This window comes from Diplotaxodon limnothrissa, linkage group LG20, assembly GCF_057381915.1.
Source record: "Diplotaxodon limnothrissa isolate DT_005_m linkage group LG20, D_limnothrissa_male_GT1.1, whole genome shotgun sequence".
Taxonomy (NCBI): domain Eukaryota; kingdom Metazoa; phylum Chordata; class Actinopteri; order Cichliformes; family Cichlidae; genus Diplotaxodon; species Diplotaxodon limnothrissa.
Window position 1 is genome coordinate 5,567,925 of NC_140615.1, and position 21,787 is coordinate 5,589,711.

The window sequence follows — 21,787 nt, forward strand, 5'->3', positions numbered from 1 at the left end:
CATAGGGATGCATCATACGACCATCATGAAAACAGTTAAGAAAAGTGACAACCTGGCACAGATCATGTAAATATTAAAATATGTCCATTTCCATTACCAGTTTCTTTTGAATTCTCAACAACAGGCTGTTTATCACTCCCAAACTAATAGGATTGCTACTGTGATAAAATCTGCTTCTAGGTATGTTTTGGTGGGAATTACCTGACATGAAGAACAGGTTTATTTATATAAGATTGAGCTGTTTAGATCTTTAAGGAACACAACAGTTCGATTTGCATTTGCAGTGTCTGTACTGCCACACTTTTGGATCATCATGGAGCTTTATGTCAGCCGGGATAAGTGAACAGGGAGCTGGAAGGTTTGGAGTGTTGCATCTCCATCCAGCTATGAAATAAGAAAATAAGATGTAGTCTCATTTTGTTAGGCTATAAGTCCTGCATGAAACGACATGGTAAAGAACACATGCGGGTGAATTAAGAAGTGCATTTTGGATATTGTAGTTTCAGCACTGCACAGTACTGCTAGAAGCCCTCCTTCAATCTCCTTCACACCTTTCCTTGACCTCCTGACTTTTTCCAACAAACTCAAGGAAAAGTGTTCCGTGAAATAAGGTAGGAGGTAATTGTGTGGACTATTCAACCACACCCCACCCCACAAATCCACTTTGCACTAAAATTAGCACTCCCACTTACTACAAAAAATAAAAATAAAAATGCACAAATACATTTACACACACTTTCTAAGCTGCATGGTAATCATCGTGGGCTATCATTATCTAAGCAGTTGCTCAAGCGCCTGCAAGACAGTCACACACATAAACCGTCAAAATGTTCAAACAACCAGCAAATTCGTAAAAGTTGTCATGTGCAAGTTTATGATTTCTAGTGTGCAAATGTTAAAGAATGCAGTAAAAGTGCAGAGGGCTAACTAGACGTGCACAGTATTATCCAAAACAGAATACGGTTTATTCTGAAACAGCAACCTCTTCATTACATTGTTAATGACATAAGATGCATAGTAGTGTTGAACTTTACATACAAAAATGGCAATTTATTCTTTAAGGATCATTGATCTGTAGGCAAGTATGCATCGAGCCTTTAATGCCTCTCATTAGCGTCACTTTTTAAAAAAAAACTACATATACATAGATACCTACGTCACAGTTTCCCCAGTTTAGCTTTTAGTAGCAATTTCCACCTCATACATCACAGCAATAGTCATGTCTGAGTGAATCTCACAGCTACTCTGAGTCTTTATCGACTTGGATCCAGAAATAGTTTCTACAGTCCGTTAGACCGTGTCTGAAATCATTCACTACGCTTTGTTACTTTTCATTGAGTCCTGTGTAGAGGATTATGCTACTCAAATATGATGGGTAGGTGTCGACTAAATAAATACAGGCATGCATTTTTGTGATAAATATATATTACACCAAGGATTTTTTTCCCCCTAATGATTAATGCACATACTTCTGTGGCAGTTTGTTTCCTTTCTCATATTAGCCATTTTTCTTCTTCCGTGTTGGGCTTGTTTGCAGTGCATTGTGGGGTTGAATGAGTCCGCTAAATAGCATGTAGTGATCCCATACATTTTATAGTGAGGGATTTCAGACACAGTCTTCTGTGGTAGTGTCACAACGATGCAACGCTGAATGGTCACTCAGGTCTTTTGTTCTGCCACAGTAACAAAGACGAACGAAGTAACGCAGCCTTAGATTGGTCGGTGGTAATCACAAGTAAAGACTGTCTCATCCAGGATTTAGTGAAATGGTTCCAGCTGGCACCTTTTCCAAAAGGTGTGGTAGATTAGGAGCCAAGCTGGTTGGTTCTGTTTTTACATCTCCTGCCATCTAGATCCATGAAGGACACACGGAGAGCCCTGAAAATTGGCTTGAAAAGGGGAAATATATATTACTCTCCAATAAGTCAGTCAAGACACAAATTCTACAAAAGCATATAAGCAATAAATTAAACTACTAGAGTGGCTATAACGCACATGAAATTCATGTTTGTATTTTATTTACTTGATCAATAGCCTGGTTGCAATTACATTTTTTTTCAACTTTGTATTTAAGCTTGTAACTGACATTTATGCAATATAATCAAGTAAATGCAGAGTAAACACAAAGAATGTATGCTTAAATCCAAAGAGAATTTGAATAGTTTTCTTCAACATACACTAATATATAATATATATATATATATATTAGTGCTGTCAAACAATAAAAATGGTTAATCAGATTCATCACAGGGTTACTGTGGATTAATTTTGATTAATCACGATTAAATATCATTCATTTTTATTCATATTAATTGCATTTAAATTTGCATGTGCAAACCGACTCGGAAAAAAAGGGGAAATATACACACTTAACACGTTTATTGAACATCTTGAACATTCGTGTTAACAAAAAACTCCATAAACATGTATCCACTCTCTCTCTGCCACTCTTGGGGAGGCACTTCAAGTCTTTGAAACGAGGAACCAAAGATATGTAAAGCGCGTGTTCTCAATGACATTAATAGGTCTGCAGTTTGTTGCAATCCACTTGGCAATTGTGTCAGTCAATATTTCCGAGGTAGACTTACTGAGTCCCCAATGCTGCGCGAGTGTACTGTCGCAAGCTGGGTGACGCTTTAGCCAAAGTCCTAGCAGCATCCCCAGCTAATGTATGCTTCACGTCAATGAGATATTTCAAGCTGGAAGTGCTTCGGTGAAAAGAAAATTCCTTCTTGCACAATGTGCATAATACTTTATGTCGGTTGACTGTTCCGTCTTGTTTTTTTTTAATACTCAAATTTCCCATTGAGCGAGCCAATGTGCGTTTATCATTTTCAATATTGAATTGATTGGTTCAGCTGCCCGTCACTTTCAGAACAACTCCCCATTTGCACATGTGCCAGGGTACCTCCACTTGGACAAATTGCCCAAAATACATTGACAGAAAAATTTCTGATTTTTTGACATACTGCACTCCAGATGCGTTAATTGCATTAAAAATTTAATCTCGTTGACCGTAATGGCAGATTAGTTTGCGTTAACAGTTAATTTCGACAGCGCTAGTTTATATACTAAAAAACACCACATTAAACTGTTTTTTAAAACAAATAATGGCAAAAATTAATAAACTTCTATCCCTGTCAGAAGATAAATTGTTACCATATTTTTCCGCACTATAAGGCACACTTAACATCCTTTAATTTTCTCAAAAATCGACAATGCGCCTTATAACCCGGTGCGCCTTATGTATGAATTCTGGTTGTGCGTACTGACCTTGAACCGATTTTATGTGGTACACGGCGCTCAAAAATCTGTCAAAAAATGTTTTAGTATGTCTTTGGTAAGCTACGAAGCCGCACCGCTTGACGGATTGTCGGAGCATTACGGCTACCGTAGTCAGGAGCCTCGCACAGTAATCTGGGTCCAAAACTCTGTCCCTTTCAGGTCCAAAACACTGCAGCATCACTGAGAGTTAAAAACTGTCTAAATTCTTTCATCTTTAATAAAATGATCAGCGTTGCTGCTTTGAATCACCTTGTTGTTGAATTGTGCTATACAAATAAACTTGCCTTGCCTTGCCTTGCCTTTACCGGGTGTAACAATTAAGTTTAACATCCAGGCATCCATGAAAACAGAATGTATAAAATTTAATGGAGTTAGAAGTTAGCAGGAAGTTAGCTCGCTAGTTTCCTCCTAAACATCATATTGCATGTTCTGACTGAGAGATTTCTGAAAAACTTAAAACTTACAGCTCTGCTATCACTTCCAACATAAATGAAGACAGAAAACTTAACAACAGTGATATTTGTAGGGTTACTGAAGTTGGGCTAGCTGGTATATAATGATGTGCTACGTGATCGCTAGCGACACAGCTATGTTAGCATCCGGTGCGCCATATGTATGAAAACAGACCCATTCATCGACAGTGCGCTTTATAATCCAGTGCACCTTGTGGTTCGTGCAAGAATTATGTACTGAAATACCTTCAGGTATCTGCTGCCTGCATTCCAGATCACAGCTTGTTTGTCGATAAAGCAATATAAGTGTTGTCCACACCTGCCAACAGAAGCACACTTCTTACCCTTGGGTACATACACAGGATGCTTTCAGAAAAGAGAGTTATTCAAATCTCTGCTGCAGGTGAAAAAGGAACTCACAGGTTCTGGTCTCTCTCTCCAGCTCTGAGGGCTTCCTCTCCTTATTACACAGTACCTTGGCCACAATGACTATGATGATGAGAGCCACCACAAATGTCAGACCAGACACGAGCCAGCTGATACCCATTGGACTCAGGATGGGATCTGGATCTGAGAACGAGAGGACTTTTCTGTAGGTATGTGTAACTTGTATATCTAAATAAAACGAATATTTAAAAAAACAAAACAAAAAAACATGTTTTTTTATATCGACATGCAACAAAGTCTCACCTCTGACAGCTATAGGCAGGGGCTGGCTCTCTCTGGAGACGAAGGTACGCCCGCCTAGCTGGACCCGGTACAGGCAGTAATAGTAGCCCTCGTTGGAGCTCTGGGCGTTAGGAAAGGTGAAAGTGACGGACGGGGTGAGTGCGGGCAGAGTCTGGCGCACTGTGCCATTAGAGCGGATCAAACGCAGCTGGAAGGAACCCCCGGGGTACTGTTGTAGGGTGGAGCAGGTGATATTAAAACTTTGGCCTTTGATGACAGAACCAGCCGGGGCCTCAGCGGACGTGTTGTACCAGTGCTGGGGAGTCAGGAGCTCCACTGTAGACCAGCCAATAAAAATGAAACGGTGAAACTGGTTAATCAATGTCAGAATTTTAAAATAATGTCAAAAAAGATGGACAAATGGAGAAAAATCCAACATGGTTTCAGTTTTGGTCAAAATACTTTAAAAAACAAAATTCCCCAAAGAAGTCACTCACCAATTCCAATCACTGAATTTGGGTATTTCAATCACTTCAACATCCACAGGTGTGTAAAATCAAGCCCCTAGGCCAGTGGTTCTTAACCTGGGTTCGATCGAACCCTAGGGGTTCGGTGAGTCGGTCTCAAGGGTTCGGCAGAGCCTCCACCGTGACATGCATGGCTCATTTTGTGCACCAATAAAAAACATATGTCTTGAATTTGAAATAAATCATATTTTATTTTTCACTAAAGAGGGGTTCAGTGAATGCGCATATGAAACTCGTGGGGTTCAGTACCTCCAACAAGGTTAAGAACCACTGCCCTAGGCACTGCTTTTACAAACAGCTGTAAAACAATGGGTCGCTCTCAGGGGCTCAGTGAATTTCAGTGTGGTACTGGACTTTTTACCTGAGCAACAAGTCTAGTCCTGCAATTTCATCACTGCTAAATATTCCAAATTCAGCTGTTAGTGGTATTATAAAAAAAATTAAAGGAATTGGGAAAGACAGTAACTCAGCCACAAACTGGTAGGTCATGTAAAAAGTCACAGAGTGACAGCGGATGCTGAGCGCAGAGTTGGCAGAGGCCACCAATTTTCTGCAGTCATTCACTACAGACCTCCAAACTTCATGTGGCCTTCAGATTAGCTCAAGAACAGTATGTAGACAGCTTCACGGAATGGGTTTCCACGGCTGAGCAGCTGCATCGAAGCCTCACGTCACCAAGCACAATGCAAAGCGTTGGATGCAGTGGTGTTAAGCGCACCGCCACTAGCCTCTAGATCAATACAGACAAGTTCTCTGGAGTGACAAATCACGCTTCTGTCTGGCAATCTGATGGATGAGTCTGGGTTTGGCGGTTGCCAGGAGAACAGTACTTGTCTGACTGCATTGTGCTAAGTGTAAAGTTTTATGGAGGGGGATTATGGGGAACTCTTAATGCTTCAGCGTACCGAGACAAGTTGAACAATTTCATGCTCCAGCTTTGTGGGAACAGTGGCCCCCAGATGCCCCTTCCTGTTCTAACATGACTGTACACCATAGCACAAAGCAAGGTCCATAAAGACATGGAGGAGGAAGTTTGGTGTGGAAGAACTTGACTGGCCTGCACAGAGTCCTGACCTCAACCTAAAGGAATGCCTTTGGCATGAATTAGCGCAGAGACTGCGAGCCAGGGCTTCTTGTCCAACATTAGTGTCTGACCTACAAATGCCCTTCTGGAAGAATGATCAAAAATTCCCATAAACACACTCCTGGACCTTATGGAAAGCCTTGCCAGAATAGCCATTATAGCCGCAAATGGTGGGCTGATATCATATTACAACCTATAGAGGGTTTTAATGGGGTGTCACTCAATTTTTTAAGTGTGTGTAAACAGATGAGTGAATACTTTGGCAATATAGTATATTTTCCTATCTAATCTGAACATTTCTAGCCAGTTGAGGGAACTGAGGTCGAGTTCATTCTCAGTCATCAATAACATTTTAATAATCTGACACACATTAATAAACAGTCAGATGTCGTACAATGGAAACAGAAATCTGCACAGACGCTTCTAAAATGCTGTTTTTGCTGTGTGAGCACCCATCTGTTTATGGCAGACATGCTGGGTGTGACTAACCAGTCTGAACCAGTCTGCCTGCTAACACTCTGTACATCTTCAAGGTCAGTTTTCCTTATCAAGATGTCTCCCACCGAGGTGCCTCTGTGCACTCTGTGAGTGCAGAAAATATTTTGCGAGTCTGTTCATGCTGATCCTTTTGCATAGGCTCTTATGATAAAAAAAAAAGACACAAAAGACATCTGAAGTGTTCTTGAGTTTTCAGATTCACACCACAGCAGATTGCACAAAACATAATGTGCAACTGAAAAGGGCAATGGCGCAATAGTGTTACTGTCAAAGCAGCAGTGACTCACCTACAGTGATGTTGATTGCATTGCTGGGTGGGGAACTGAGAAGCCTTGTAGGAAAGCCACTCTTGATCCTGTACCCACAACTGTAGCTGCCTTGGTGGAAAGTCTCTACATCGGACAGGGTGAGCTCCATCATATTCTGGGTCTGGTCTGCTCTCTGTGTAACCAGCGGTGTGGACACTCCATTTTTGTACAGGTGAAAGTCACTGAGGTGATGGCCCAACAGAACCCTGCAGACAAAGCGAACGGACTCCCCGGGGAAGAACACAGTGTGGGGTGACATCAGGGTGAGGATGGGTGTTAAAAGAGTACCTGAGAGAATAGAAAAAAAATATAACCACAACATTACATTACATTTTTCAGTTATGACACTGACACTCAGTCCAGAGTCTTTATGTATCAACAAAGCAGAAATGACTCAGCACTGGTTCTCAGCACTGTTCGATCTCACCTGAGCACTTCACGCTTGCATCGTTCTCATGGGTGCAGTGCAGGTTGCTGTTGAGGACAACACTGCAGTGTAATAAACTGCTCTCCTGTCCAGAGCACTGGACTTGATGCAGCCAGATAGGTCCACTGGCTTTACGAAATCTTAGACCATTATGGACATTTTCAGCCAAGCCACAACCTAGCTCCAAGCACACTACATCAGCGGCCCGGAAATCCCATCCGTAGTCGCAGACAGTTCCCCATTCCTTGTGGCGAAGCACCTCAACTCTGCCAGAACAATTGTTGTCCCCATCCACTAGTCTGACCCCACCTGAGGATCAGGAGGAAACTACTTAGACATACAAAGTGCAAGCCTGTGAATGCAGGAGGTTTAAATCAGTTCTAGGCTTACCGAAAGCGGTCACTCTATCCCACAGAGCACCCAGCAGGCCTGAAAGGAAATAACAAAAACAAAAGAATAGTAGCCATTTTCTTGCTTGTTCATTATTAGAGAGTCCAGTTTTGGTGGGAGTGGGAAACTACAGCTACAACCTTGTGATCCGTTAATGGTTTGTGAAGCCGTAAAGATGTGCCTGATAGGCTTTCTACCTGATTTCAGTGGACTAGATGCCTCAGATGTCACCCAACAATTCATCAAAGTTGCAATAACTGTCCATTTTAAAATAGCACTCACTAAGACCTTCATGAAGGTCACATTGAAAAACATTTTAGCTGAGCAATTCCGATGCAATTCGCAGTAAAAGTTATACCATAGTGGTTACTGTTTATATAAGCTAACGAAACAGTTTTGTAACGTTAGAAATCAGTTTGCCCACTTATATGATTTTAAGCAGATTTTTTGTTAGTTTTTTTAGTTTCACGTGGGTGAATACATATATAATGTGTAACCAACGACAAAGTCCTACCTGGTTATCTTATAATCACCAGAATATGAGCCACCAACCTCAGAGCAACCTAATTCACATACAGCTGGAAGACAGGCCAAGCTAGGCATTTTTAGCTTACCCGTTAAAAGGATGTAAAGGAATCCCATCAGCATCTTCTCCTCAGCCTTCCATCGGCTGTGCAGGGAGCCCGTTGTCTTGCTGTTGGTGCAGACAGCCGCTGAAACACATCGGCTAAGAAGACTCGGGTGGGCTACTGAACCAAGCAGAAACTCACGAGGAAGAAAGGGCTAACGGCTAACCGAGTGTAAACAGCTAACAGTGGGGCAGCAGCGGCCGTAGATAAAAACATTATCGAGATATGAGCAGTGGCAGACAATGGAGTGGTGAACAGTGGATTCCTGCGCACAGATCAAGTGAGTCTCCTGCTGTTCATTGTGACGAATCCAGGTGTTGCAAACAGCGTTGCAACGTCCATAGCTACCTACGTGCCTTCTGGCTGCCGTACTCACGTCAACGGTGACATTAGCCAGCCAGGTGCTGAGTTCTTCGCTCGTGCTAGGCCCTGCTAGATTGGATCAGCTCTGCTGCGACCCGCCCAAACAAATTCCTAACAACCAATCCTCCAACCTATCCAGACAGTACTAACGAATCACAGCACAGCTGCTCTCCCAGCCTCGGCTCCTTCTCTCTACCACAGACAGGGGTCACCATCCAGCCGCAGTGCTACGCTGGTCTCACCTTTCGTCTTTGGAAGTGGTGGACTGCAAAAACCATTATCACCAAGTACAGATACCGATACTTTTAACTTATGCAGGCGGAATTTGTGGGGTAAAGCACGGTGTCAGGATTTATAGCATGAATGCATCACTAATATGCTAAAAATCAATACGTTTTAATGACCACTACATATTTGGATTTTTGCTTTCCCATTGATTTAACAGTCATAATGGGCATTCATCCCTGTTCTTTTTTCCAGGATGGATTGATTGTGCAGCATACACCATTACTTTACTTTAAAAACCAGAATTGAGTGCACACGTTTGATTTTATTTTGGATTTTCTTTCATCTTTAAGGGTCCAAAATGTACAAGCAGATTTTAATATGTACATTACTCACTTAAGTCTTTTAATAAGTGGTGCTGAAGGTTCTACAGTGTCTTTTGAATTGACAAGACCAAGCGTTATTATATTATTGTTAGTGATTAGGATTTACTACAAATGGTCAGTCACTGGACTGACCAATATTGAGAACAATGGCAAAGTCCAAGGAATTATAGATTTACATATGTTGGGAAGGTCTCTTGGAGTCATTTCCAAACAACTGCAGATTCTAAGGTCATCAGTTCAAAAAAACTGTGCATAAGTACAAGTTATTCAGATGTGTCACCACGTTGCCAAGTTCTGGAAGAAGGCCCTAACTGTCACCCTCAGATGAAAGGAAATTGGTTAGGATGTTCAGGAACAACCAAAGCTCAATCCTGCCATGAACTGGAAATTGCTGGAACACCAGAAGTCTCTGTCCACAGTGAAGAAAGTTTCACTTTGCTGAGAAGAAAAAAGGATCACCTGCTCCAAATTGATGCCTTCAAGCGCCACTGAAATTTGCTGACAAAAATTATTTGGCCACAATTAAAAAAAATATGTAAGGTAAAGGTGAGGCTTTCAAACATAAGAACATTGTATCATTTGTCAAGCACGGTGGTGGTAGCATCGTGCTCTGCGGCTGTTTTGCTGCCAGTGGGACTGGTAAATTGGACAATGTGGATAGAATGATGGAGGACGACTACCTCCAAATTCCCAAACACACATCAAAACTGGTTTTGGAAAGGCTGACGCAGGTTAACATGAAGCTTTTAGACTGACCTTCCCAAGCTTCGACCTCAACCTTGTTAAAAAATATATGGACTACACTTAAAAGCAGAGTCTGTTCCAGGAAACCAACCAGTTCAAATAAACTCTACCAATTCTGCCAATAAGAGCAATCAATTATCAAGCCAAAAGTATGGCAGAAGCTTGTTGGTGACTACAAAATGAATCTGGTTGAGGTGCAACATGTCAACTAAATATTAAATGGTAAAAATGGTAAATGGCCTGTATTTATATAGCGCTTTACTAGTCCCTAAGGACCCCAAAGCGCTTTACATATCCAGTCATCCACCCATTCACACACACATTCACACACTATTAGTGGGAATGTATGTATATACTTGAGCCTGTATGTATACTTTGGAGAAAATTCCAAATTAATTTGTACTTTGCACCCAGTTCATGTTTTTTAAAGTCATTAAAGATGTTTGCTGTACAATCATTCCACCCTGGAAAAAAACAGTTCAAAGAAATCATTAAAAGCCCAAAATTAACATGATATTCATGCTCATGAGAATATGCAAACTTCTGACCACAGCTATAAGTTTCCTGGATCTTCGTTTCCTCTCTGGAAGGACAGTGCCAGTGTGCTAAGGGTATTTTTCCTCCTCGTCTCTTCATTTTCTGTTTTCTGCTCCGAGTTCTTATTTTCACAGTTTTTCATGTTTGTATAAAATGTTGTCATAGCAGAAAAAATCCTTCCTGCACGCATCACTGTCTGCTGTGTTTTCATTTACAGCCACAAAATAATTCCACAGGAGTCTCCTTTTTTTCCTGCCATCATGCTCTCACTCACTGTCTGCTCAGCACTGTTGAGTCATATGATCGCACACTACAAAACACAATAGAGCACAGCAGGCATCTCCCTTCATTTTGAAATTGAAGTGTGTGTGAATGTGTAACGATCTAGTTGCAATGCCCATGTTGATATTGATACTATGGATATTTGGATCAAACCACCCACTCATAGCTGTAGAGATACCTGGAAATGCCAGGCTCTGTACTATCACAGTACATACAAAACACAAAATTTGGTTTAATGTGACAGCAGATTTTCAGGTTTCCAGTCTTCTGTTGTACCAATTTAGAGAGTCCATGCAAACTGTAGCCTTAGTTTCCTGTTAATTAGCTGACAGGAGTGGCACCCAGTGTGGTCTGCTGCTGCTGTAGCTCATCTGCGTCTAAGTTTGACATGTTGTTGACAGTCTCTTACCTCTTGTGTGTATATATAATGATGTGAAACAGTATTTGGCCTCTTGTTTCAGATCACGAAACAAATTGTAGTATTAGACAAAGATAACCAGAGTAAATCCAAAATGTAGTTTTTAGATGATGGTTTCATTTATTAAGGGGGGGGAAAAAGAAATGCAAACCTACCTGGCCCTGTGTGAAATAAAAATAATTGTTCCCTAAGTCTAATAACGGTTTGGCACCCATGGGAGCAAGAACTGCAATCAAGTATTTGTTTTTCACATCACTGTGGATCTTTGCAGTTGTTTTAATTCAGCCTCACTGGACAGTTTTCGAGCATGAAGACCTGTTTAAGGTCATTGCAAAGCAACTCAATCAGATTTTATCATTTTTATATGATATATGATATGTTGCTTTGGGAGATCTGCATCACGTTGTCAGGTTGCACACTACGTTTTCTATTTACTCTGCTTATTTTTTACTAATATTAAAATTTGTTAATTGTGAGAAAGATTTTTAAAGAAATCAGGAAGGGAGAAAATACTTTTTCATTGCTCTGTGTATTTGAGAGATAAAATGCAAAACAGAGCTAGAGCAACTCCCTCTCTCTCAAATTTAAATATTAACTTAAATAATCGTGAGTTACCAAGGGCTTTACTAGTAAATATAAAAACAGTTTTTAAAGCCTTTATAAAAGGGTGACCTATCAGGAAGTCACACCCTGTATACGTTTCCTAGAATGGGAATTCCACAAGACAGCCTTAGCCGCAGTCCTTTGGTCAGAAACCTGTTTGTGCTGGTTGGAGAGGGCCATGTGAGTGAATCAACTAAAACAAAATGCAGCAGAAAGGACAAGTTCTTGATGATTCACCACTGAGCACTCAGATGGTTTCCCAAAACGTGTGACTAACAAATACCTGCTTTTATGGCATTTTTCTTTCATTTCACGAGATGTCTTAGATGATGAGGCTGTGGTTTTGTCCCCCACACATGACAACCCCATCCCAGCACATGCAGATATAAACAGAGCTAAAGCCAAAGCAGATCCAAAACTACTTGCAGAGGCTTAAAATGACCTTGAAATGAACTTCATCCAATCAAGAATTTGCGATGGCAGTTGTCATGTAGTCCAAATGCAACATGGCAGTCAAGGCCACCTTACTCAATTATTTTTGAAGCCTGTGTGGACTCTAAAAATAAAAAGGTAAGGTAAGTCAATATTTGCTTTCATTTTGAAACAATACCCTTTGTCTATGTTGATAAAGAGATATAAAAGCCTGTTATTATTCAATAATAAACATGCCATTTTTTGGAAATGATATCTCATGATAATGGGTGATGTATGGGGAAGGAGCACACACGTTTCACACATTAAGCTGACTCTTAAAAAAGTCAATAGTTGTAAAAGCTCTGCTGGAAATGTCTGTCTCTCACATATGTAGAGGGACTGCAGCAACCACCAGCTCAGTCATTCTGGCCTTAAACTAACCCTGATGGTTATTTTTCAATTAAAAGTTGAACTCTTTTAGGCACTAGGCTTGAACTTCGCAGTCACTGATAATTCTGTGACCAGAGTGCAGTACCATCATCATACCAGCCGTAACAAGCAGGCTGCTCACAGCTGATGGCTATTAAGTATTTCACAACTTCTCTGATCTGTGTCCTGTTTACAAAAATGGTGGCCATTTCTGTTACACTGCAGTTTCCAAAATAGGTACTCGTACACCTGCAGCTAATACGTTACCCATGTTTTCTACTGGATATTTCCCATTCCCTGGAGCAGTGATCAGCCTGAACCCACAAACATCTGCTCTGCTTTTACACTGAATGTACTTTTACTAAAAATCCAATTTGAGTTCTCTGAAATTAAATAAAAGCTATAGTTTGATGACATGAATTTCTCTCTTTGGTCAATTTATTTATCCAGCCCAATGAGGCTGTGGTAAACATCTTGATGTGTACATGACTTAAATTTCACTGCCTTTAAGTAGTGCTTTATTTGTGTTTCAACATCTGTTCTGAATGTCTTTAACATGCTCGTTAAACGCTCTCATTTTTATAATATAAAAATAAATAAAACTAAACACCTTCAAAAGTGAAACAAGCAAACACACTCTGGGAACTAAACTAGAACAAAAAACCCAAAAACCACATGCATGCAGACTTCTCCTAAACTGGTGGTTCTCAAACTTGTTCTGTTCACACACTAGAATTTTTGGCAGTCAATAACAATTAAAAAAAAAACCTAAAATGTAAAAACTGCCCAGATTGAATTAAAAACAAACTTGTTTATTTCTCCCCAGGTTCTCTGTGTACCCACTCGCATTTGTTCCCCATCACAGTTTGAGAACCACTGCTTAGATCTATCATCACACAGAACAGTCTCACTGGCTGATTAGTCAACACCAACAGCCAACTGATGCATTTTATTGAGCCACTGGTCAACTAACCATCCATGTTTTCATTATATTGCAAAAGGTGCCTATTTTCTCTTTTCCACAAAAGAAAACATACAGTTAAGTCTGTATATGTGTAATATATTAATGAAAAAATATGATACATTTCTCTGTTAACTTAAACTTTAAACCCAGCAGATTGTGGCAAAGTATAACAAGAACCGAAAATAATCTAGAACTGCACTTTTCAGTGCTTCTCAATAATATTCCTTCAAACCTGTCAAATCGTGCATGCTGGTGGAATTTCCACTGATACAAGGAAACAAACACGATCCAAAAACAATAACAGAACAAAAATAATTTAATTAACTTAAAGTTAGTCCTCAGAGAAGATGACCTTTTTCCACAGGTTTGGAGGTTCAATGAGTACCATGACCTCTTGTGTATTTTTAACAAGCTAACAATATGTCAATAAAATGTTGTGTTTAGCTCTTTGGACGACAGTACAACCTGCTTTAGTTCCATCTTGAGAGTCTTTGTAGCACCACATCAAAAAAAAAAACTATGTGCTGCATTTTCAAAAGTCTATAGGCCCAGTGTGCTTTGGGTTCTGCGTGACATCCACAGTTCGTCAGGAAAATCCCCAGTTTCAAACATGTCTTTACTTGGAGTCTCCCAGCAGATGGACAATGAGTTCATATGTGGAGAGGACGATGGCTGTGTTAGGGATTTGCCTAATTAGCTGTGGAACGAGTCCTCTATAAAAAGCTGCATAGCCTTCTTCCACTGCTATTAACCTCCCTGTCTGGAAAAAATACTTGTACTTGCTGCCTTCCTCGCGCAGCCTTGTCCGAATGACCTCTGTGGGGACACACAAGAAGAATTGGAAAAGGTTAACTATTAAGTTTCCTCTTCTCTGACGTTAGTTATGTTGTAATAGGTAAACAATGGGTGTGGGTGTGTGTGTGTTTACCGTGTGGGTAGGCTATGCAGGATGCACAACCCTTTGAAAAAGCAGCTGCCATCATGAGGCTGAGGAAGTCTGACGCTCCTTTCTCCTTTTCACCGTTAGGCGAGCTGAACTGCCTCTTGGCGAGTTGTTTCTTCAGTGTCTCATAGATGAGGAAGCAGATCATTGTTTCTGAAATGCCAGCGTAGGACGCAGTCAGGCCACGGTAGAAGCCCCGGACTCCCTCTGTTTTGTAAACATATCGAGCACACTGCAGTGCATTCATCTTCTTCTCTCCTCTGGCTCTGAAAAGTTAAGACATGCTCATTAGTGACAAAAATCACATGTGGTGAAGGGGTTAATGGAACAATCATGGTTTTTTTAGTCATCCGTTACAAGTATCACAAGACACCAGAGGCCAAGAACTGGAATAAATAAAAAGTTGAAGTCATAATGTAAAGTTACAAAAGAACAATTTTCTTATTGTGTGAATGCTTAGTCAACTGTACACTGAAGCATCATCGAGTTTCCTTATTGGGATGAACAAGCAGCTGGTCTAACCTTGACTGAATGTTGTTTTAAGTTATTAAACCCTCCTTCAACAAGCTGCTCTTTGTGTTACAAGATATGAGTTTTCTCTTCAAAGACAGCCTGAACAGACCTGCTCCTGTGACCTCACATGATACTACTGCCCTGTACTTGGCAATGCAAATATGGACTCCTCTTCTGCGTGCAGGTCAGTGCGTCAGCAGTGTGTATTTATGGAGCTGGGTCACACGCTCAGCCTCGTGCACTGCAGAACCCAAGGACAGTACCAAGAAGGTAGGCTCAATTTAAAGGTTTCTGTTAAGGTCACGGTATATGGAGTACATTCATACTAGGGCTGAACGATATATCGCATTTGCGATAATATCGCGACATGATCAAGTGCAATTTTCTAACCGCAAAGGCTGCGATTATACTCTGGACATGTCCAAATTCATGGGCTGCATCCTCCTGAGGCCGCATTTGTAGACCGATTACGTCACAGCGACGCGCCGAAGGCTGTCCAAATTACTACCATATCCCAGAATTCATAGCGCGGCCCAGCCAAACTCCAGTTTCCAACAATGGCGGCCGCTACTAAGTTTTAAAATTACTCATACTAATCTTTCTGGGTCACAAAATAAACTTTTAACATATTTTCAGGCGAGAAAGTAGTTGTGTAAACATCAAATATCTGCTCGGTTTATCAAGATATCCCATATTTGCAAAAGTGCTTCGACGTTTTCAGAGGCGTCTGCTACCCACCAGCTCGACAGCTAGCCGGGAGCTCGAGGGTTACTGATGCGGCCGAGAACGGCACAACTCCCGGCACATCATTTTCAGATCACCGCGGAGTTTCGCTGCTCGGGTTAAACGTAATATATAAGTCACTTAGACAACCTAAAAATGTTATTGTTGGGCTTTTTTCAGTGTTTTGTTTGTTCGTGAGTAAATCGGTTTGGCTGAGATTAAAGTTATTAGATTAGATAAAATAAAACTTTATTAATCCCCCGGGTGGGTTCCTCCTTGGTTTTCACACAGCTGACTAAACGTCAAACAGAAAACTTATTAAACAGAAGTATGAGACAGTCGAGAATTTACACCAGTGTCTGGTTATATTTTAGATAGCAAGAAGCAGACGGCCGAGTTTATTAAACTCCACCGAGACAGCGGTGACGCTAATCAGAACTAGACCGTCCAATTTCACGCCTTTAAATTTTAAAGGCGTGTTTGTGTGTGTGTTTATACAATTGCTATTATGTTTGCACTTTGTGTAATGTTACTGACTGCAGAGATCAGTAAGCTGTGTGTATTTTTTATTTATTAGTTTTATTTATTTAATATTATTTTTTAATTGAATGACTGTCTAGTAGTTCACAGATGTCGAAAAACTGAGTGTGGTAAAGCCACTGATTTTTTTTATGTATATTTCTGCAATCTGCACATTGTACTGACTTTCATTTTAATGTTTACACCAGGGTTCCTTGTCAGCACTTTATGCTCAGATGTTTGTAAGCTAAAAATAAACTATTGTGTATGTTCAAATATACTGTTGTGATTGAAGAAGTTAAATAAAAATGTCAGTCATCAATTCATGCATCACCTCATGTCATCATAACAGAGGTCTGTCTTCCAGGAAAGAACAGTTTAAAATTAATGTAATATAGTATTGGCCATACTATATGATGTATTGCTTGTCTTTGTTTAATAATACAGAAGACAAAGACCTTAAAAAATAATCGCATATCGCATCGCAATCGCAATATTGGGGCAAAAAAAAAATCGCAATTAGATTATTTTCCATAATCGTTCAGCCCTAATTCATACCCACTGAGACTCTGGAATAGGCCAGACCGTTTTACACAGATCTGAAACTGAACACTACGGTGTCTAAAGAAAAACTAAATAAATCTTATACATACGAGATAGAAGAAATGAACTGTACACCTACTTTTTCTCCAGCTGCATCCTGGTCTTGACCATCCAGATGGGGTTCATCAGAGAGTTGGTAACAAAAGCTGAAAATAGGAGCAAAATGAGGATATTCAGTATTATCCCTGGACAATAATATATGAAAGTGATCCCATAACAGCAGCCAATGATGAAGCTGTCCACATGATATACAAATATAAGTGATAACATTTTTGCACAGAACTGAAGTGCGTTACATTTTACTAATGTTAATGACACGCATGTCAAATTTAGAAGTCTCACCTGCAACACCAGCAGATGACATGTGTACCAATCCACTATTAGGGACAAACAGCCCATTGAACAGCTCTTTAGATTTCGAGTATGCAGCAAAGTAGATGGCTCTAAAAAACACAGAAACACAGACTGTTAAGAACTCTGCACAGAGGCATCAACGTGCTTATTTATGGATGCCTTTTTTTAAGAAAAGTAAATGTGGTTTCATAACAATTATGTAATGACTCCATTCAGGCTGCTGTGAGCCTTTGACAGTGCGCATCCAGAGCAATCTGTTCCCTGCCCTCTCTGCTTGGCTTCTGGAACACACAGTCATTGCACCAGAACGAGCTGAATAAGCACTGGGCACAACATATGCCCACAGAGCTGCTCTGAATATCAGCTGGCCTGAAGAGTGGAGAGACAGTGGAACTACTGACCAAAGGATAATCCTGTGGTTACTAATTAACCAACAGGGAAAAGTACCTGTACTAATCAATAACCTTTTTCACTTTAACATAGTCCCAAAGTCTAATCGGCTTTTAGGGCATAAGTATTATGACGATTCATTTCACACTTTTATTGCTGTTGTGTAGCAAAGTTTACATTCAACACTATCAGCTCCGGGGAAACAGGAAGAAGTACTGACTCTTTGCTGACACTAAAAATAGAACAAATGGCATGTTGTTTCACAGCCAACAATATCAACATATTCTCGCCACAGCATCTGTTAATACCAAACCTCATTCACAGAAGCCCATTTATCTAGAGTTTAAACAATTACTAATGTATAGGCAGCCCGCCCAGATGAGCAAAACAGCTCAGTCACGAAACCGAGGCAGGGGGCAGACAGACTCGGAAGTTGTTGGCATGATAACGGCTTCCTGTTTATAGACAGTTTGTTTTCAACCACGAGAAGAGAAACATAAGCAGGGTCTCCTCCTTTTTGTTTTTGGTTAGAAGTTGTGGTTTAAAAACACTCTGAAGTGTCTATGCTCATTAAAAACTGCAAACTCAGAAATAATTGCTCCATTTTACTTCCTCTGCTTTGTTTATTGTTTCTGAAAAAGAAAACATCTCATTGTGCGTTTAGCTGCCAACAGGAAGTATCACTAATACAGAAACTTTTTGTTGAGACTTTAAAATAAAATAAAAAAATGGAAAGAATGTGGTGACAGATGAAAAAGAAAAAAAAAGAGCCACTAACATGTGAACGGTTAACATTGAATTCATTGTACCTTGAAGGGGCAACACCCACAAGGTTCGGACCCAGTCCACGGAAAAGAGATCTTGGTCCCTCTTTTTCAAGAATGGATCTAAAACAGAAGCAAAGGACCACCAGACATTAAAGACAGATTTATTGAATGACCTTTAAAAAAAAAACAAAAAAAAACCTTGCACTGCCACACATGTTAAACTGTCTCCATATTTGCTGCAGCAAGTGTCTGTGCAGGGTTGTTCCAGGTTCTATTAGGGGATTTAATCTGATAGCTGCAATCGTGATCCTGCAATCGCTCTGAGTGTTACACCAGCCCAGTTCACTTGAGCTGGTACTGAACCCAGTCCATCTGACAGCGTTTCACTTGTCACGTCGACGGTGTTCCCAGTGTTTTTTTTTAACTCTTTGAAGGAAATTTGATCTCTATGTGACAGTCTACTCTGTGTGGGACTGACCAAAGAGGGAGGCTACAACTTCAGTGTGGGTTATTTTCTGTAATGTAAACCTAGTCAATCAAGCAGGGTCCATGCATTCCACTCCTCTCATTAACACTCAAAACCTCTACTCAGTGAGAAGAGATGTTTATGTCTTACAGAATACGCAGTTTTTATAGCCTACTGCTGAGGCCGACACCAGTCTCGACCTGTTCAGTCCTCGGAGTGTTATATAAAGTTGATGGCACTGTGGTTAAAACCTCCCCACTGGAACTGCTTCTAGTCTTTCCCAGCCTCAAGCATATTCATTAAAGGACCACTTTAATGGACGCCATAAAGACTGGTTTTATCCATATCTTAAAGCTTCATAGAAAAGGACTGTTCTGTCTCTTCAAAAAGCTGGTAAAATGGAGTTGATAGGAGCAGGATACAGTGCCCCTAATCCCCACTTAATATAGGACAGGATTAGAGGCATCGTTTTAAGACTACGAAAGCAGAAAGCAAATGACAGCCTCCCAACCCACTTCCACAGACCACATAAGAACCTCACAGGAGTTTATACAACTATTTGACTCAAACATTACCACACAAACACTTTACATCGACAGGTCAGGCAAGCCTAAATACACAACAGTTGTGTGCCAACACAAATAATAATAAAGTACCCAACGCGTCACAAAGGAACACACTGTCCTAATTTGCAGGTAGGGAAATTCAAATGCCGCAGGGAATGGCTCAGACAGGTTGCTGCAGCTCCATTTGCCTGACAACAACACAAACATCTTACCTTAGGACCTGCAGCAGTCCAGGTGTGACACCCCCTGGTCGGATAACCCCCGTGCCACTCAGGGTGCCAAGTTGAACCTGGAAGACAGGCCGGAGGGTGAAGCCTGAGGACTGCAGCCGTGTCTTCAACACCTCCAGGGGACAGGTCACGATGGCTCCCATTGTACCACTACACCTGCACATAGAAAAATCAGGATTATTGGCCTTAGGACGTTTAATATTTTGCAGAGCAGAGAAGGTGATACTTCCTCAGTCCATCTATTAAATGACAGCCAACCTGCTTAGAGTAGTGAGAGTCTATTTTTTTTTGGCCATACTTTGACTGAGTAGAGTGTTTTTATAATAAAAACAGCTTAAGAGCTTACTGGGCCAAGTGCAATGAACATCTACGGTCAAAGAACAGGTCATTTAGTCTGCTGTGGAAACACTGTGCGTTAACCCGACACATCTGGCAAAGGAGTTTTACAGCTCAGACTGTTTAATTACACTTGGAAAAGTGCACACAGTATTCTCATTAATTTCTGCACAAACTATTTATTTAGGTCTTTATAGCATTCTCTGGTGCAGCTTTATTAAACGTGTAACCTTGTCATTGACAAGCTTAGAAGTCTAGAAGAGATTAGATTAAGCTTCTCTGTGTCTGAAGGACAGAGTCAAACATCTTAGCAAAAGTAACCCCTGACCCAGTTGTGCATTCTCTGTTCACTAATCATTCATCCTCCCCTGTTGGGGTTGCACAGAAAAATCTACTCTTGCATAGGTAGACGTTACGTAATCAACAAACACACACACATACACGCAACCCTGTTGAAATAAAGCGTTGGAGAGCTGCTTCGATCATAACCACAAAGATGAGCCACCCAGGGAAATGGATAGAACAGTGCGCACAGTTGATATTACCAGCTCGACTTTAAACAGAAAAGGCTGGCTTAAAAGCTCAGCCGGCATCCCCACTTTAATGTATAATGTCTAATGTAAATTCAATTTTCATTGTGTTTTCAAGACCACATGTGTATCACTGGGCATTTCACAAGCCAAGATCAGTAAATACCCTTAAGGCCAGCCGTAACAATTTCAAGGGGAAAATGGCGTCATTAAAAAAACAAGCCAATGATGTTACACGCGACCTTAACACTAAGCCGATGCTACACGGCTTCTCAATCTTAAATATTATCAGCCTAATTACAAAAAAATACTCAGAATTTGAACAGCTGGTGCTGGCATCGCTAGTATTGATGTATGTCCAGCTTTTCAGGATTACATAGCACAGAAGGACATGACAGAGCTAAAGGCTCTCCTCTCGTGACTGCACCACAGGCGTCACAAACGCGACGACACGCTTACATATAGCCGCAACTTCACAATATCGACACACGCTTCACAATGTTAGTTTTTACACAGTGTAAAATTTTAAACACGATGTTATCATCCTCAAAAATATTACGACATCCCACAATTCCAAACGTTTTAACATCCTAATGCTAACTAACGGTAGCTAACCGGCATTAGCAAACTTCTGCACGCTAGCTCACCCACGGGAATAAAAGCCGGGGTTTTCATTGTTCACCGCGGCGTTACCTGGATTATTAGTCTAAGATATGGATTGGTAACACAAACGTTGCTCGCCTCTTTTATGTAGTTACTAAAAGACACAAAAAGCCCCACCGCTGAAGTGAAAATAGAAACGTGTCCGACTATAATTAAATGGTCACGAAGTACAGACACGAGCTAGCTCCCGTTTCTGTTTCAGCATGTTGTGGCTGTGGGCTCTCACATATAACAAATGCCTTAAATTAATCATGTTTAAAGTAGTTATATAGCTATTAAGTAACACGTTGCCCAAGCTTCTCGTGTTGTATTAACATGTGAGCTATTAATACCGTGAATTTGAAGCGAAAGCATTAATGAGACTTACCCCCCGGCGAAGAGATGCAGCAGCGTGTCTTTTTGTGCCATATTTTTCTTTGTTTTCAGAAGTCCAACATATTTTTATCACTTTTTCGAACAAAGTCGCGCTTGTACCGAGGAGAACACACTGCTATGGTTTTATGTTCCCAGTCTGTTCCTGTTCGTCTTCCTGCGTCCCTCTACAGGCTTA

At 40.7% G+C, this 21,787-nt stretch overlaps 2 protein-coding genes across 2 annotated transcripts; both read right to left on the minus strand.

Moving 5' to 3' along the window:
* Positions 1 to 1,028: 1,028 nt before the first annotated feature.
* On the minus strand, positions 1,029 to 8,651 carry LOC146610383 (uncharacterized). The gene is made up of 8 exons (XM_085344851.1): positions 8,255 to 8,651; positions 7,641 to 7,679; positions 7,251 to 7,559; positions 6,803 to 7,111; positions 4,428 to 4,742; positions 4,158 to 4,307; positions 3,984 to 4,056; positions 1,029 to 1,889 (listed from the first exon to the last, which is right to left on the minus strand). The coding sequence occupies exons 1-7, from the start codon at positions 8,286 to 8,288 to the stop codon at positions 4,013 to 4,015; spliced, it is 1,200 nt and encodes a 399-aa protein (XP_085200977.1). The 5' UTR covers positions 8,289 to 8,651; the 3' UTR covers positions 1,029 to 1,889; positions 3,984 to 4,012.
* A 4,006-nt stretch (positions 8,652 to 12,657) lies between these two features.
* Positions 12,658 to 21,787, minus strand: slc25a33 (solute carrier family 25 member 33). Its single transcript, XM_085344455.1, has 7 exons — positions 21,605 to 21,787; positions 19,691 to 19,864; positions 18,489 to 18,566; positions 17,278 to 17,378; positions 17,015 to 17,081; positions 14,563 to 14,843; positions 12,658 to 14,450 (listed from the first exon to the last, which is right to left on the minus strand). Exons 1-7 carry the CDS (start codon positions 21,643 to 21,645, stop codon positions 14,251 to 14,253), a joined length of 942 nt encoding a protein of 313 aa, XP_085200581.1. The 5' UTR covers positions 21,646 to 21,787; the 3' UTR covers positions 12,658 to 14,250.

What these genes read in the sequence shown, in the direction of transcription:
- LOC146610383 (XM_085344851.1), bottom strand. Translation starts at nt 8,288, where the DNA reads ATGCTGATGGGATTCCTTTACATCCTTTTAACGG. An exon ending in TGCAATCAACATCACTGTAG is followed by an intron (nt 4,743 to 6,802) that starts GTGAGTCACTGC and finishes GCTGGTCTACAG; the next exon opens with TGGAGCTCCTGACTCCCCAG. An exon ending in CCTGCCTATAGCTGTCAGAG is followed by an intron (nt 4,308 to 4,427) that starts GTGAGACTTTGT and finishes TCTCGTTCTCAG; the next exon opens with ATCCAGATCCCATCCTGAGT.
- slc25a33 (XM_085344455.1), bottom strand. Translation starts at nt 21,645, where the DNA reads ATGGCACAAAAAGACACGCTGCTGCATCTCTTCGCCGGGGG. An exon ending in GGACTGCTGCAGGTCCTAAG is followed by an intron (nt 18,567 to 19,690) that starts GTAAGATGTTTG and finishes CTTCTGTTTTAG; the next exon opens with ATCCATTCTTGAAAAAGAGG. An exon ending in GTGGGTGTTGCCCCTTCAAG is followed by an intron (nt 17,379 to 18,488) that starts GTACAATGAATT and finishes TGTGTTTTTTAG; the next exon opens with AGCCATCTACTTTGCTGCAT.